This window comes from Oryctolagus cuniculus, chromosome 3 (genome assembly GCF_964237555.1).
Source record: "Oryctolagus cuniculus chromosome 3, mOryCun1.1, whole genome shotgun sequence".
Taxonomy (NCBI): Eukaryota; Metazoa; Chordata; class Mammalia; order Lagomorpha; family Leporidae; genus Oryctolagus; species Oryctolagus cuniculus.
In genome coordinates this window covers 33,748,358-33,763,482 of record NC_091434.1, presented here as the reverse complement: position 1 = coordinate 33,763,482, position 15,125 = coordinate 33,748,358, and the positions used below count along the sequence as shown (strand labels likewise).

The window sequence follows — 15,125 nt, the reverse complement described above, 5'->3', positions numbered from 1 at the left end:
GATAAATTCAAGTAAATTTAGTCCTGATAATAAAATAGCATGTATTGTATTATGTCATTTTTGTTTATATATTGCTCTCTATATACATAAAGCATTATAAAGTTTCATCAATATCTGTTTTAGGATGCTGGGATTCTAGAAACTGCTTTATTCTGTTCCATGTTCTTTTCTGTATTGCCATAATTTTTTTTACAATAATCACATAGTATTGTTACCAAAACAACAAACCTTAAAAATATTTATAAATCAACAGTATATACATATAACTTGAGAGCACCTGGCTGAATGGATGTGTACCAGAAGCAATGTCTTGAAGAATTTGAGGGGAGTCTCCCAGATGATCATATCTGTAGGTAAGGTCCACAGGACTGCCTATAAGGGCCACTTTTAAGTCATTATGAAGCCAACTGAAATAAAAATGTTTTGAGAGCTAAATAAGTACAATTATTGGTTTCATCATGGCTAAGTGCTATATCTATTTATTATTCAAAATATTAGAAGCACACAAAGAACATTTAACCTTAACAGATATAATTTACTATGTACCTTTTAAAACATAGTGCTGCAAAAACAAAACAAAACAAAACAAAACAAAACAAAACAAAAAACAAAACACAACAACAACAGAAAAAACCACCAAGGAAATTCCATGTATCAGTTTGCTGTGCAGGAATACTAACTGCAAGTCAGCTATAAGCGAAGACTTCAATTTTACAGTAATTGATTTGTAGTTTTTATTTTGCAGTATTTACATGGCAGACTCACTATCTTTTATTTATCCATTAAGGACACTCAAACATGGCTCATGAAAATAAACTGTCACTCATATTTATTCTTTATGGCAGGGTACTATGGATCCAGCTTCTACAAAAATAGTCATAAATGCAGGACCACATATTTGGTCTGTCTGAGACAATGCTAGTTTTCAACTGTTTTCTTAAAGTAATTAACAACTCCCATCATTCTCAACAGTTTCTTAGTTCAGGCAATAAATTATCTGGTTGCTCTATTCATAAATCTCCAGGATATAAATAAAAACAGTGGGGGGGAGTGCTTTCTAAAAACAGTAAAAAAAAAAAAAGGGGGAAGGAGAGGGTTTTGAAGAGTCAGGATGCTAGCTGCAATGTAAAACTACAGGCTGGATGCTGGGCAGGAAAAAAATGGCTATAAAAGAAATTTTAGGAAAATTCATGAAATCTGAATACAAACTATATGTTAGAAAACAACAATTTTTATGAATACTAAATTTCTTCCTTATCAAAGAGAATATCCCCTGTCCTTAGAAAACCCAAACTGAAGGATTTATGGATAAATGGGTACTATGCCTACAATTTCCACATGATTCAGAAAATTATACTCACATAGACTCATAAGACAAATGGCAAAATGTTAACATCAATTAATCTGAGTGAATAGTACATGAAAAAAGGTATGCACGGACCATTTTAAGTATCTTGAATTATTTCAAAACAAAAAACTCACGAAATAAATTTTAAACAATTGGGAGGCACATAAATCTGTTAGGAACTGCCTTCTTTTTTTTTTATTTATTTATTTATATATATTTTTTTTTGACAGGCAGAGTGGACAGTGAGAGAGAGAGACAGAGAGAAAGGTCTTCCTTTGCTGTTGGTTCACCCTCCAATGGCCGCCACGGCTGGCGCGCTGCGGCCGGCACACCGCGCTGATCCGATGGCAGGACCAGGAGCCAGGTGCTTTTCCTGGTCTCCCATGGGGTGCAGGGCCCAAGCACCTGGGCCATCCTCCCCTGCACTCCCTGGCCACAGCAGAGGGCTGGCCTGGAAGAGGGGCAACCGGGACAGAATCCGGTGCCCCAACCAGGACTAGAACCCGGTGTGCCGGCGCTGCTAGGCGGAGGATTAGCCTAGTGAGCCATGGCGCCGGCCCAGGAACTGCCTTCTAATTACCTTTGGAGTCTCAGGTACAACGTAATTTTTCATATATAAGATAGAAAAAAAATCTTTTTAGCATTGAATAAATATTATTACTAACCTCTTTCTAATCCTGGCGTTAAATAATGGTGCCTCAAAACGTGGATTTGTACCAACCAGAAGGACAACATCTGCCTCTTCCACACCAGCAATTGTGGTATTAAGAAGATAATTGGAACGTAAGTCTGTGCTATAAACAGAATACATAAAATCCAAGTTTACTTTATTTGAAAGCTTATATATGCCAAAAATCCATAGAATATTCTCTCACCATCAAATCTATGGCACTTCTAGACAAAAAATTTTCATGAAATATACCTAAATTAAAGCAAAGATACAGATACTTGGCAATAACTGGACTTTCTCATCTATAGCAGCTGATTTGATGTTCAGCAGTACATGAAAGTAAGTTGGTGGACATGGAGAATTCAGACTGTCACACAATGTCATTAATGCCTTCGATGTGGTTGATTAGTGACTTGTAAAAGAAAAAAAAAGGGAAAAAAGAAGGCCTAGATCATAGCTTCCTATTTCTCACCCGGCTCCTGCAGTAGGGAAGATCTCTTCAGTGCATAAGATGTCAGAGTCCACTCTATTAAGCAAATCTTTGAGAGCTACTAGGGCTTCAGCATCCACCAAGCCACCTGCAACTGCTGCTACATCCTTCCCTTGAAAACTCTGCAACTAGAAATGGATTAAGAGATGATCACCAAGAAGCCTACAATCAGCAGTGACCACAATGAATTGTTCAGAAAATAAACTTCTGACTACAAAAGTCTCACACTAATTATTAACTTAAAATTAAGAGGCAACAGGAGTATATGTGGAGCCAAGGCTAATAACGCAGCTTGGAAGGAAACTTTTTTTAAGTATTTAGGGAACAAAAGGGCTTCAAAAAGAGGTCTGGAGAACTAAGACTACGGAGTCAGTTATTTTAACTGCAACCCATTATAAGGAATTTGTCATTCCTTCCAGCTTTTTTCTATGTTGCCTTTCTTCAACCCAAAAACTATCTCCTCAACTTTTGCTCTGGCAAGCTCCCATTCAGTTTTATACACTGCTTAAAGAATCACCTTCTCTAGAAAGCATCTGGATGTACAAATCTTGGTTAAGTATCTCTCCTATATGCCCCTTCTCCTATCACTTCCTGTACAAGTAACCACTGCAATACATGATGATTGCAATAATTAGGCATTTATGCATCGTTCTCCAATACAAGATTGCAGGAGGTAGAGAATTCTGTGCCAGTGGTCTTTATATTCCTGTATCCAGCAAACATAACATCTGGCATATATTTCTCAAATTACTATCTTCGTAAGAGGAAAAAGGGAAGAGAATACACCCCCTTTATAGCAAAGATGTTTCTTGAAAATCACATACTGTTTATTCTATATTTCAGTTTTTTACCATTCCAGCTACACGAGAGAGTGCATCCTCCCAGGAGGTATAGGTTAAAAGTCCCTTTTCGTTTCTGACCATCGGCTCAGTGAGTCTCTGACGCTTAAGTCCATCGTAGGCAAATCTAGACAACAGAAATTATACCATTTGTGTAATTTTATTAAAGGGGCAACTAATTTTGAAGTTTAAAATCTATAAGAAACGCTGTTTAAATACAGGATGGTTAAAGTGTTAAATAAAATAATACCTAGTTATAAATAATTATTTGATTCTTTTGTGAACATTACCTAAAATCAAAACACTATCGAAAAAGCTATATTTCTTTTATTTTTAAGTAACTCAACAATCTTTTTTTAAAAAAAGATTTTATTTATTTATTTATTTGAGAGGTAGAGCTAGAGAGAGAGGGAGGGATAGACAGAAAGAACTTCCTATGCTGGATCACTCCCCAAATGGATTTAACAGATATAGCTGAGCCATTCCAAAGCCAACATACCATAGGCAGATACAGAGGCTCAAATACTTGGGCCATCTTCCACTGCCCTTTTTTTTTTTTTTTTAAAGATGTATTTATTTATTGAAGGTCAGAGCTACAGAGAGAGAGAGAAAGAGAGAAAGGGAAAGGCAGAGATCTTCCATCCACTGGCTTACCCCCTAGATGGTTTTGACCGTTGGAACGGGGTCAGGCAGAAGTCAGTAGCTTCCTCCATGTCTCCCACATGGATGGGAAGGGCCCAAGAACTTGGGCCATCTTCCACTGCTTTCCCAGGCACATTAGTAAGGAGCTGCATCAGAAGTAAAGCAGCCAGGACTCAAACCAGCACTCCTAAGATATGCTGCCATTGCAGGTGGTGGTTTACCCTCTGCACCACAACACTAGCCACTGCATAACGTAATTTTGATAAAATATCTAGAGGCACTCAAGTTGTATAAATAAAACATTTAGGGGCCGGATGTAACTCCTAGATGGAATTACAGGTTCCTGGCTCTGGCCTGGCCCAGCCCCAACTGTTGCAGACATTTAGTGGGGTGAACCAGTAGATGGAAAATCTCTTTCTGTCTCCCTCTCTCTGTGACTCTACCTTTCAAATAAATAAATCTTTCAAAAAAAATTACATTGTGCAAACTCTTATAGACCTAGGAATATGTCAGTTTTGTTCCATTCTCTATATAAGCAGTTCAAATTTCAACTGCTTATTCATTAACCCATTTGGAAATACGAGACACAACTCTTTAAAATTATGATAAAGTTTCTTAAAATCAATTGTAAAATGTAAGGAAAATAATATAAGTTCATACCTGGTTTTATCAGAAATCCACTCTTCATTGATGTCCTCATGCATACGTGGCAAAATCCGCATCACCTCTCCGGTTCTTGTGCTAACTACAATATTACTTCCAACTGCATCCATCACATCAATGGATTCTGTCTTTCTGAAAAATAAACACATGCATGAGACACCAGTTCAAAGTTCACAGAGGGGCAGGCATTGTGGCACAGCTGATTAAGCTGTCATCTGGAACACCCACATCCCATATCAGAGAGCCTAGGTCAAGCATCATCTTTGCATCCAATCCAGCTTCCTGCTAATGTGCACCCTGGAAAGCAACAGATGATGGCTCAGGTACGTGGTTCCCTCCCACCCACATGAAAGACCTGGATTGAATTCCTGGCTCCTGGCTTTGACCTGGCCAAACCATGGCTACTGTAGGCAATTGGGGAATGAACCAGCACACACAATAATGAAGCATTTAAAACCATTTTCTGACAGATGTTCCCCTTTGCCAAGTGATGCCCAGCACTGCGTAGAGACTCTTCAGAGTCCCTATCAGCATGAAGGACCTCCCCAATTACAGCCCCAGAACCTACCAGACTCTAGAACCATAAGCTAAATAAACCTTTTATCTTCATAAAAAGAAAAAAAAGTCTATTCAATCCAAAAGACAGTATTGAGGGATTTCAACTAGCCAAATCTGGGGCTATTTAATATTAAAATAAATACTAAGGGCAGGCATTTAGCCTGCTGATACCTGTAACCCATAATGGAGTGCCTGGGTTCAATACCTCTGACTCCTGACTCCAATTTCTCACTGATACAAACAATGGAAGCAGCAGTGATGGCTCAAGTAATTGGGTCTCTGACTCCCATGTGGAAGACCTAGATTAGGTCCCCAGCTCCTGACTTTGGCCCAGCCCTGGCTGTGGCAGGTATTTAGGATGGGAGCTTGTGCTCTCTGCCTCTCAAATTACAAAAACAAAAGCAAACAAAAAATAGGAGGGATAGGATTTCTGGTGATGGCAAATTAAGGAGTTCAACAGATCTTCCACTACCAAAAAACAAAAATAAAATCAGACAAAATCCACCTCTGCAGTACTTTGGAAATCTACCAAAGGTTTACAACAATGTGAGAAAAGCTTTTCTGAATAAAAAATTGCTTTGTTCCCTACCACCTATATAGGAGACCTGGATTGGATTTCGGGCTCCCAGCATTGGCATGGTTCATTTGAGAAATGAACCGGAGGATAGAACACCTTTCTCTGTCTCTGTCTCTCTCTACCTTTCAAATAAAATGAAAATAAATAATAAATTTTTAAAAAGTTTAAAAAAGAATTAAAGGGGAAGTAATGACAACCATGAATCAACATGTAGAGATTCTCAGTAAAGATACTTCACAGTTAAGATACCTTAAAAAAAAGGGGCCAGCGCCGTGGCTCACTAGGCTAATCCTCCACCTGTGGCGCCGGTACTCCGGGTTCTAGTCCCAGTTGGGGTGCCGGTTCTGTCCCGGTTGCTCCTCTTCCAGTCCAGCTCTCTGCTGTGGCCCGGGAAGGCAGTGGAGGATGGCCCAGGCGTTTGGGCCCTGCACCCACATGGGAGACCAGGAAGAAGCACCTGGCTCCTGGCTTCGGATCAGCGCAGCACGCCAGCCGTGGCAGCCATTTGGGGGGTGAACCAACGGAAGGAAGACCTTTCTCTCTGTCTCTCTCACTAATTCTGCCTATCCACAAAAAAAAAAGGGGGGGGGGCTGCGCTGTGGCATAGTGGGTAAAGCTGCCACCTGCAGTGCCAGCATCCCATATGGGCGCTGATTTGAGTCCTGGCTGCTCCATTTCCAATCCAGCTCCCTGCTATGGCCTGGGAAAGCAGAAGATGGTCCAAATCCTTGGGCCCCTGCATCCACATGGGAGACCTGGAAGAAGCTCCTGGCTCCTGGCTTCAGATCGGCTTAGCTCCAGCCATTGTGGCCAATTGGGGAGCGAACCAGCAGATGGAAGACCTCTCTCTCTCTGTGCCTCTCCTCTGTGTAACTCTGACTTTCACATAAATAAATAAATCTTTAAAAATAAATAAATAAATAAATAAATCTTTAGAATAAAGAAAACAAGACTATTTTACCCCTTAGAAGTTAAGTATTTTAGAATTAATTTTCAAGAGAACTACCATTAATTTACACACGTTCATCTGCTTCTTCAATCTAACAACTAATCTTTGATTAAAAGGGTTTTACTTAGGGCAAATAAAAGCTTAGCATACCAAAATGATTAAAACTCCCAGAGAAAAACTACCCTTACCATTTTTTTGAACAGTAGTGAATTAAGGTCAAAAAGCAAATTGTAAGAAATGTAAAGGTGAATGAATACCTTGTTTCCCAAGGCCGGGCAGTAAAGGCGTAGGGCTTAGAGGTTAGAGCACCTACAGGACAGATATCAATGATATTTCCAGACAGTTCAGACATGAACATCTTTTCAATATATGTGCCAACTTGCATATCATTTCCTCTGCCTGTTGTTCCCAAATCATCTACACCTGCAATCTCACTTGCAAACCTGCAAGACAAAAATGTGCCATCAAATGGTGAAGTCTAGCAAAATTATTGCCTTTCCTGTTCACAGAGACAATAATTTTCAAAACACTGAAACAACATGAGTATATACTCAATGACAAGCACAGTCCATGAATAAGATTCAATAAATGTTTGCATTTAACTAATTTATAACATACAAATAACAAAAAGAAAATTTCACAAGTATCACAGAGTGAATGCTTATAGATTTTACTTTATAAATCCAAGTAAAGTTGATATTAACTAAACTGTCATTTTATTGGTATATGCAAAAAACACTTAAAAAATAACAACCCTCTTCTCAAATCAAATAGGTTGCCACCCTATCTAATGTTATTATTCCACCAAAGTTTGTGAGAACTAAGTAAGTACAAAATGATATTCCAAGAAAGAGAAGAAAAAAAACTACCTGATGCACCGAGTACACTGTATGCATCTGGTCATGATGGTCTTTACCAAAGGCCCAATGTTTTTGTCCTCCACAGCACGTTTCCCCTCTAAAAATCGGCTCCTATCACTTCCAAACATCATGGATTGGTCCTTAAGCAGATTATGAAAGAGTCAATCCAATGCTACTAATGAAATTAAAATCTGAGACAACCCACAAGATTTACAAACTCTGACCACATACCTGCAGATCACATTCACCTCCTTGGTCACAAATAGGACAGTCCAGTGGGTGATTTGCTAATAAGAACTCCATCACACCTTCTCTATATGAAAAATTATAATATATAAAATGACATAAGTTGCTAGCACTCAAAATCATTTACTTATAAGCTTTTAAGTAACTTTCAAAGATAAATGCTTAAGAATAACTTCACATTAATTTAATATCAGAAATGCCAATGTTAACTATCCTTCTAGAAGCATTATATGGAAATCGCTTATAGAAGCCTATATTAAAATATCATTAGAAAACCTAGAAAATCATGACTTCTGACAGTACAAAATCATCAAAGTTACTAAACAGTCCTCAGAAAATATTCACATTAATTTAAAACAAAAACAATCAACACCAGAACTGGCACATCTCAGCCCAATAAGCCCAGACTCACGGTTCATGATAATGCTGAATAAATTACTAAACAAATGTTTTTAATGATGACCCCATCCTAGGTACAACAACACAAACCCGACCTCCTTTACTGAATTCCTAATCTATGCAAAGCTCCCAAATATTAAAATGTATAATTTTTCTGCTTTAAGAAAGATTATTGCATTAGTATTAATAAAATACCGGGCTTTCTTAGATTTTTCCGAGTTTGTCAGGATATTCCAACCCTTCATTACTGGCATGGCACATGCAGCTACCACCTAGAATTTCAACAGAAAAAAAACTGTGTTTGTATAGGAGCCTAATACATGAAAATGTTAAATTATACATTTGAAAACAAAGAACACAGTAGCTTTTTAAAGGCTGAATTTTTAAATTTTTCATATTTACACTTGATATTAGCCAAAAGGCTGAGAAGCAATAACATTTTCATGTTAACAAATGATAACCTGCCACTTCATTATTTCTCTAAGAAACAAACAAGACACTTCTATGGTTTGGATAAGATTTGTCCCCACAAAGGTTCATGTGCTGGAAGCTTGGTCCCCAATATAATAGTATTACAAGGAGTGGGGCCTAGTGGGAGCTGACGCGATCCCAGTGCACCTAGTGAAAGGATTAATGCTGGTCTTGAGGAGTGGGTAAGGTATTGTAAGAGTACATTAGTTCCAAAAAAAATAAGAGTAGATTCGTTTCCAAGAGAGCAGGCTGTTTAAGAGTAACCCTTGTCCTTTCCTGGACTCTTGCTTGCTCTACTGCCATATTGTAAAGCAGCCAGACTCTCACCAGATAGGTGAGAATCTAAAGTACTAATAAATTCCAAAAAAAAAAAGACATTCTACTTAAGTTTATTCTGTCAGTCAGTGCCATTTTTAATTCTGCTCTGAAATAGAGCATAAAACAATTTTGCTTTTGATTAACTAGATACTATGGAATTAAAACTGACATGTCAAAATGCAATTAAACTACTGAAAAGTGAAACTCCTCACTGCAACTCTTTTCTCTAGTGAAAAACAAGAGCCACAAAAGCACTTTTAATTTGCTTCTGGGGACTATCCTACTTGTGTGTCACAGAACCATTTGGAAACACTGACAGACATAAGAAATCCCCATTAATCTCTAGATCTGTTTCAGCTACATGCGTTTGGGTTTATAAAGTACTTCCATCAATGAGTTTCCAATGTAAAATGAAGAGTATTAGTTTGCCCCCCCCCCATTAAATACTGATTCTAAACAAAATTGCTGCAAGATTTCTACCTTCCACAGAATGGTGTGGAATTTTTGGTATGAAGTACCTTAGGAGCTTTCTCAATTTCAACAAGGCACATCCTGCAGTTTCCAGCAACAGACAACCTTTCATGATAACAGAACCGAGGTATCTGCATGCCAACTTTCTCACATGCCTAGAAGACAAAATAAAAAATCTTGTGCATTAGGATAATCTGATCTCATCTCTGTTGTCACTGATACAAATAAAAAAGGAAAAAATGGTTTCTATCTATAAATCTCTTTATTTTCATCTGTTCTTCAGTCACTGAAGAAATTCCGCCCTCTTTGCTCTTGATCCCAATCCTTGTTGGCTCTGAAGCTGCCTCAGAGAATCGGAGGATCTCAGTATGCCTTCATTTATATGGAAGATACTGGATAAAGTACTCTTGGACTATTGAAGGACTGACTTCCCATATCCACTTCTGCACCACTGTCCCTGGGCCCTGTTCAACTGACCTAGTAGTTTCCTCCCTGGACTTCTCTTTGCCTTGCTCCTCTACTTTAGGGAGTAGAGACTCTGTTTCATACCACATAGCTGGCTGTGATCCACTCCTATCTTTGGCTCCACACTTCCCACCCAGGGCTCACATTCCCAGTGTGACTGAAGCCCTTTCCAGTTCCTGTCTGCCAAATCCCAGGCATTAGCCCTGTTGTAATTATCACCTCCAATTTTCTACAAGTTCCTTCTCCTTTTAGCCTATAATGATGTTCAAATTTCCTCTAGAGTTAGTTTATCCATACTCACTCCTCACTCTAAAACAGTCTCCTTAATTTCCAATGATTTAACTACAAGTACTTTGTCATCAATAATGTTTTGAGTGTTTCGCATATGATAGATGCAATAGATATGAGTACCTCAAAATGACAAGTTTATTTTGGTGCAAAACATTTTCAAATCCATGCATAAGATAGGTTTTCAAAGTTTGTGGAAATGCATATTATAAAATACTTCACAGAGTTCAAAATTTTTTACACCAAAAGAAATTTATCATTTAATTCTACTTTTCCATGGACTTTTTAAAAAGATTTATTTATTTGAAAGGCAGAATGACAGAGAGTGAGAGACAGAGAGAGGATCTCTCACCTGCTGGTTCACTCCCCAATGCCCTTCTACAGGCTGAAGCCAGGACCCAGGAACTCCATCCAGGTCTCCCATGTAGGTGGCAGGACCTAAGTACTTGGGGCATCATTACTTGCCTCTCAGGTGCATTAGCAAGAAGCTAATGGGAAGCAAGAAGCTAGAAGTAAGAAGCTAAATGGAAAGTAGGGGCAGGACTCAATCCTAGGCACTCAATATGGGAGGCAGGCATCACGGTTGGCAGTTTAACTCGTGATGCCCCAACACCCATCCCTCCATGAACTTTTTGAAATATCCTTGCATAGTTATGAACAAGCATCACACTCAGTTATATTGCATATGATTATCTGCAGCCCTGAGGCCATGCACTTTTCCAAGCTTCAGATTTAACAAGCCTTTGCACATATTCTACAGATAGCTTAAATTCAATCTATTTGTGCTCTCCACATACAGCCTCAAACAGGCTAACAAAACCTGAAAAACCACAAAAATTCCTCTCCTTTCCATCAGTCCAAAACGCCTATTTGTCTAAATCTTGTTCTCCCTTAAATCTCCCCTCTTGTTTCTATTCCAAATGCTACTATTTTAGATCTCTTTTTTTTTTAATTTTTATTTTTTATTATTTTTTGACAGGCAGAGTGGACAGAGAGAGAGAGAGAGACAGAGAGAAAGGTCTTCCTTTGCCGTTGGTTCACCCTCCAATGGCCACCGCGGCCGGCGCACCGCGCTGATCCGATGGCAGGAGCCAGGTACTTATCCTGGTCTCCCATGTGGGTGCAGGGCCCAAGTACTTGGGCCATCCTCCACTGCACTCCCGGGCCACAGCAGAGAGCTGGCCTGGAAGAGGGGCAACCGGGACAGAATCCGGCGCCCCGACCGGGACTAGAACCCGGTGTGCCGGCACCGTAAGGCGGAGGATTAGCCTAGTGAGTCGCGGCGCCGGCCGATCTTTTTATTTTCTACTCCACTAATACTTTTTCCCTGTCTTTCACTCCAATTTTGCCATTCTCCAAACCTCTATATCATCCTCTACAGTCATTGTCACACTGCTTGCTAGCCACCAAAATTCCCAATGGGTCAAACTACCAGCTCTTTTGCATCACAGATGTTATATTTCATGACTAGACATTTCCTTCCTCAATAACTTGATTTTCTGTCATCTCATCTTCTACTTATATCTTATATTCCATCAATACCAAACAATTTGAAGCGTCCTAGATACAACAAGTTTCCAGCTTTAGCTAATTATTTTTTCATAAAAAATGTACATCCTCATTCTTCACATATAAACACACCTATTCATCCTTTAAAATATTTAGGGATTATCAACCTCCTATCCTTGCTAAAATACTTTTGTCACATGAAATATTTAGTACATGTCTATGCCTAGCAGGTAGTGTAGAAATGACTGCTGAATTAAACAAAGAACATTTAGCTCTGTAATAACTTGCAGATGAAATTAAGCATCAACTCTCTATGACCAAATTTGTTATTTCTGAAAGAATTTGGAAAAATTAAACATATGGGATATAAATTTAAGAACACACTACCATTATTTTACCAAGTTTGTAGGACACATTCTTAATTATTAAAAGTAGAAAGGGGGTGGACATTCTGGCACAGTGGGTTAAGTGAGCACTTGGGCACATGTAACCTGCATCACAGCATATGACATGGAGTCTCATCTCCACTTTTTTTTTTTTTTAAGATTTATTTATTTATTTGTAAGAGCCAGAGAGAGAGAGAGAGAGAGAGAGAGAGATTGATCAATCTTCTATCTGTTGGTTCACTCCCTAAATGGCCTCAGTGACCAGGGCTGGGCCAGGCTGAAGCTAGAAGCCAGGAGTGCCTTCTGCCACATGAGTGGCAGGGATCTAAGCACTTGGGCCATCTTCCACTGCTTTTCTCAGGCCATTAGCAGGGTGCTGGACTGGAAGTGGAGCAGCCAGAACTCAAATGGCACAACATTGCAGGCAGTGGCTTTACCCACAACTCCACAACGCCAATCAGTTGCCTCCACTTCTAATCCGATTTTCTTTTTTTTTTTTTTTTCTGACAGGCAGAGTGGACAGAGAAAGACAGAGAGAAAGGTCTTCCTTTGCCGTTGGTTCACCCTCCAATGGCCGCCACGGCCGGCTGCAGTGCGCCGGCACACCGCGCTGATCCGATGGTAGGAGCCAGGTGCTTCTCATGGTCTCCCATGGGATGCAGGGCCCAAGCACTCGGGCCATCCTCCACTGCACTCCCGGGCCACAGCAGAGAGCTGGCCTGGAAGACGGGCAACCAGGACAGAATCCGGCACCCCGACCAGGACTAGAACCTGGTGTGCCAGCGCCGCAAGGCAGAGGATTAGCCTAGTGAGCCACGGTGCCGGCTGCTAATATTAGTGAATCTGAGAGGCAGCAGATGATAGTGCAAGTATTTGGTTTTCTGACACCAATGTGGGAGACCTGGTTGGAGTTCATAATTATGGGTGCACCTTGCCTAGCCTTGGCTTTGCAGGCATCTGGGGAGTGAAGCAACACATGAAGATCTCAGGGCCAGCACTGTGGATTAAAGCCCCAGTCTGCAGTGCCAGCATCCCATGCAGGCGCTGGTTCAAGTCCTGGCTGTTTTACTTCTGATCCAGCTCTCTGCTATGGCCTGGGAAAGCAGCAGAAGATGGCCCAAGTCCTTGGGCCCCTGTAATCACCTGAGAGACTCAGAAGCTCCTGGCTTCGGATTGGCCCAGCTCTAGCCATGCGGCCAATTGGGGAGTGAACCAGAGGATGGAAGACCTCTCTCTCTGCCTCTCTGTAACTCTTTCAAATAAATAAGTCTTTAAAAAAAAAAAAAAAAAAAAAAAAAAAAAAAACTCTTTCTGCCATTGTACTTTTCAAGTAAATAAATAAATAAGCTTCAAAAAACAAAGAGAAATGTTAAATGAAACTAAAAAGCATTAAACAAGCCCACAACAAAGATCACCTTTTCACAAACTTACCTAAAGTACCTATTACCTACAGTGAAATAATTTATTTCATGTAACTTCAAATTTCTTACTGGATATTCAGTTGGAGAGCACAACTAAAATAAAAGAACTATCACAGTTCCCTAAGAATGAAAAATAAATAAATAAATAAATAAAACCCAAGAGGGGCCAGCACTGTAGTGTAGCAGGTAAAGCTGACACCTTCAGTGCTAGCTAGCATCCCATACAGGGGCCGGTTCAAGTCCTGGCTGTTCTACTTTTGATCCAGCTCTCTGCTATGGCCTGGGAAAGCAGTAGAAGACAGCCCAAGTCCTTGGGACCCTGCACCAGTGTGGGAGATCTGGAAGAAGCTCCTGGCTACTGGCTTTGGATCAGCACAGCTCTAGCCACTATGGCCATCTGGTGAGTGAACCAGCAGATAGAAAACCTCTCTCTCTCTCTCTCTTTCTCTCTCTCTCTGCCTCTATGTAACTCTGCCTTTCAAATAAATAAATCTTTAAAAAAAGAAATGCCAAGAAAATAAAAGTACTTTTATGTAATTCTGTAGGTTTTCTTTAAAAGTAAATAAAGAGTATGAGGAAATAAACTGCTTTTTTTTCCCCCCAAAATCAGAACACACACAAACAAAAGTAAAGAATTAGAATCTTTGCTTACTTGGAGGACAGTAGTTCCCGGTTCCACCATGACAGACTGACCATCAACAAACACTTCAATCAAGTTGCTTGCGGCTGTAGCAGTCGTTCGAACTGACCATCAAAAACAATGAAGTGAAAAACAAATTAACAGAGTCAAATTTATTAATAATGGATGACAATAAATTAATTAATCCTATGTGGAAGCCTAAAATTTTTCTTCATTTTATACTATTCCTTAAACTTTTACAATACTGAGTTAGAAAAAGGCAAAGCTTTTTGGGGTCCAATGTTGTGACACAGCAGATTAATCCCATCACCCACAACGCTGGCATCTCATATGGGCACTGGTTGTGTTCTGGTTGCTCCACTTTTGATCCAGCTACCTGCTAATGCATCTAGGAAAGCAGCAGCAGATGACCCAAGTGCTTGGGCCCCTGCCCCCACTGGAAAACCCAGAGGAAGCTCCTGGCTCCTGACTTTGGCCTGGCCCAGCCCCAGCCATTGCAGGCATTTGGGAAATGAACCAATGGATGGAAGATCTTTCTATCTTTCAAATAAATAAATAAATACATCTTTAAAAAAAAGCACAAAGTTTTTTCTATCTTGATTAGCAAGTAGAATGTGGTTGTCTAATTTTAATACTTTAAACTGAATATTTTAATACAACAGAAAATAAGTTCAAGGAAAAAACACTTCTCAAAAACAGAATGACTTGATTTTTCCATTTTGGCACTGACAGGTATTTCCTAATACTTTTCATTTCATGTTAATTTCTGTAAATTGTTTAAGATAAAGACATATTTTGAAAATAATTCTGTCAACTTAAGATAATTTGCATCTATTTTTTTGTTTAAAACAAATAATAGATTTAAGGCCTTTGAAGAAATAGTAAATAGTACATAGACCTACAAATTCACAAAGA

The 15,125-nt window shown here is 39.5% G+C and overlaps 1 protein-coding gene across 1 annotated transcript in view; it reads right to left on the bottom strand.

Annotated features, from left to right (window-relative positions):
* Positions 1 to 15,125, bottom strand: part of NDUFS1 (NADH:ubiquinone oxidoreductase core subunit S1) — a 33,501-nt gene that overhangs the window by 14,219 nt on the left and 4,157 nt on the right. Inside the window, exons 3-13 of the mRNA XM_002712574.5 lie at positions 14,223 to 14,314; positions 9,549 to 9,656; positions 8,437 to 8,513; positions 7,828 to 7,909; positions 7,606 to 7,736; positions 6,994 to 7,179; positions 4,650 to 4,784; positions 3,360 to 3,474; positions 2,491 to 2,636; positions 2,014 to 2,142; positions 278 to 407 (exon numbers count right to left, since the gene is read on the bottom strand). Of these exons, the coding sequence (XP_002712620.2) occupies positions 278 to 407; positions 2,014 to 2,142; positions 2,491 to 2,636; positions 3,360 to 3,474; positions 4,650 to 4,784; positions 6,994 to 7,179; positions 7,606 to 7,736; positions 7,828 to 7,909; positions 8,437 to 8,513; positions 9,549 to 9,656; positions 14,223 to 14,314 (1,331 nt within the window). The remainder of the gene's footprint in view (positions 1 to 277; positions 408 to 2,013; positions 2,143 to 2,490; positions 2,637 to 3,359; positions 3,475 to 4,649; positions 4,785 to 6,993; positions 7,180 to 7,605; positions 7,737 to 7,827; positions 7,910 to 8,436; positions 8,514 to 9,548; positions 9,657 to 14,222; positions 14,315 to 15,125) is intronic.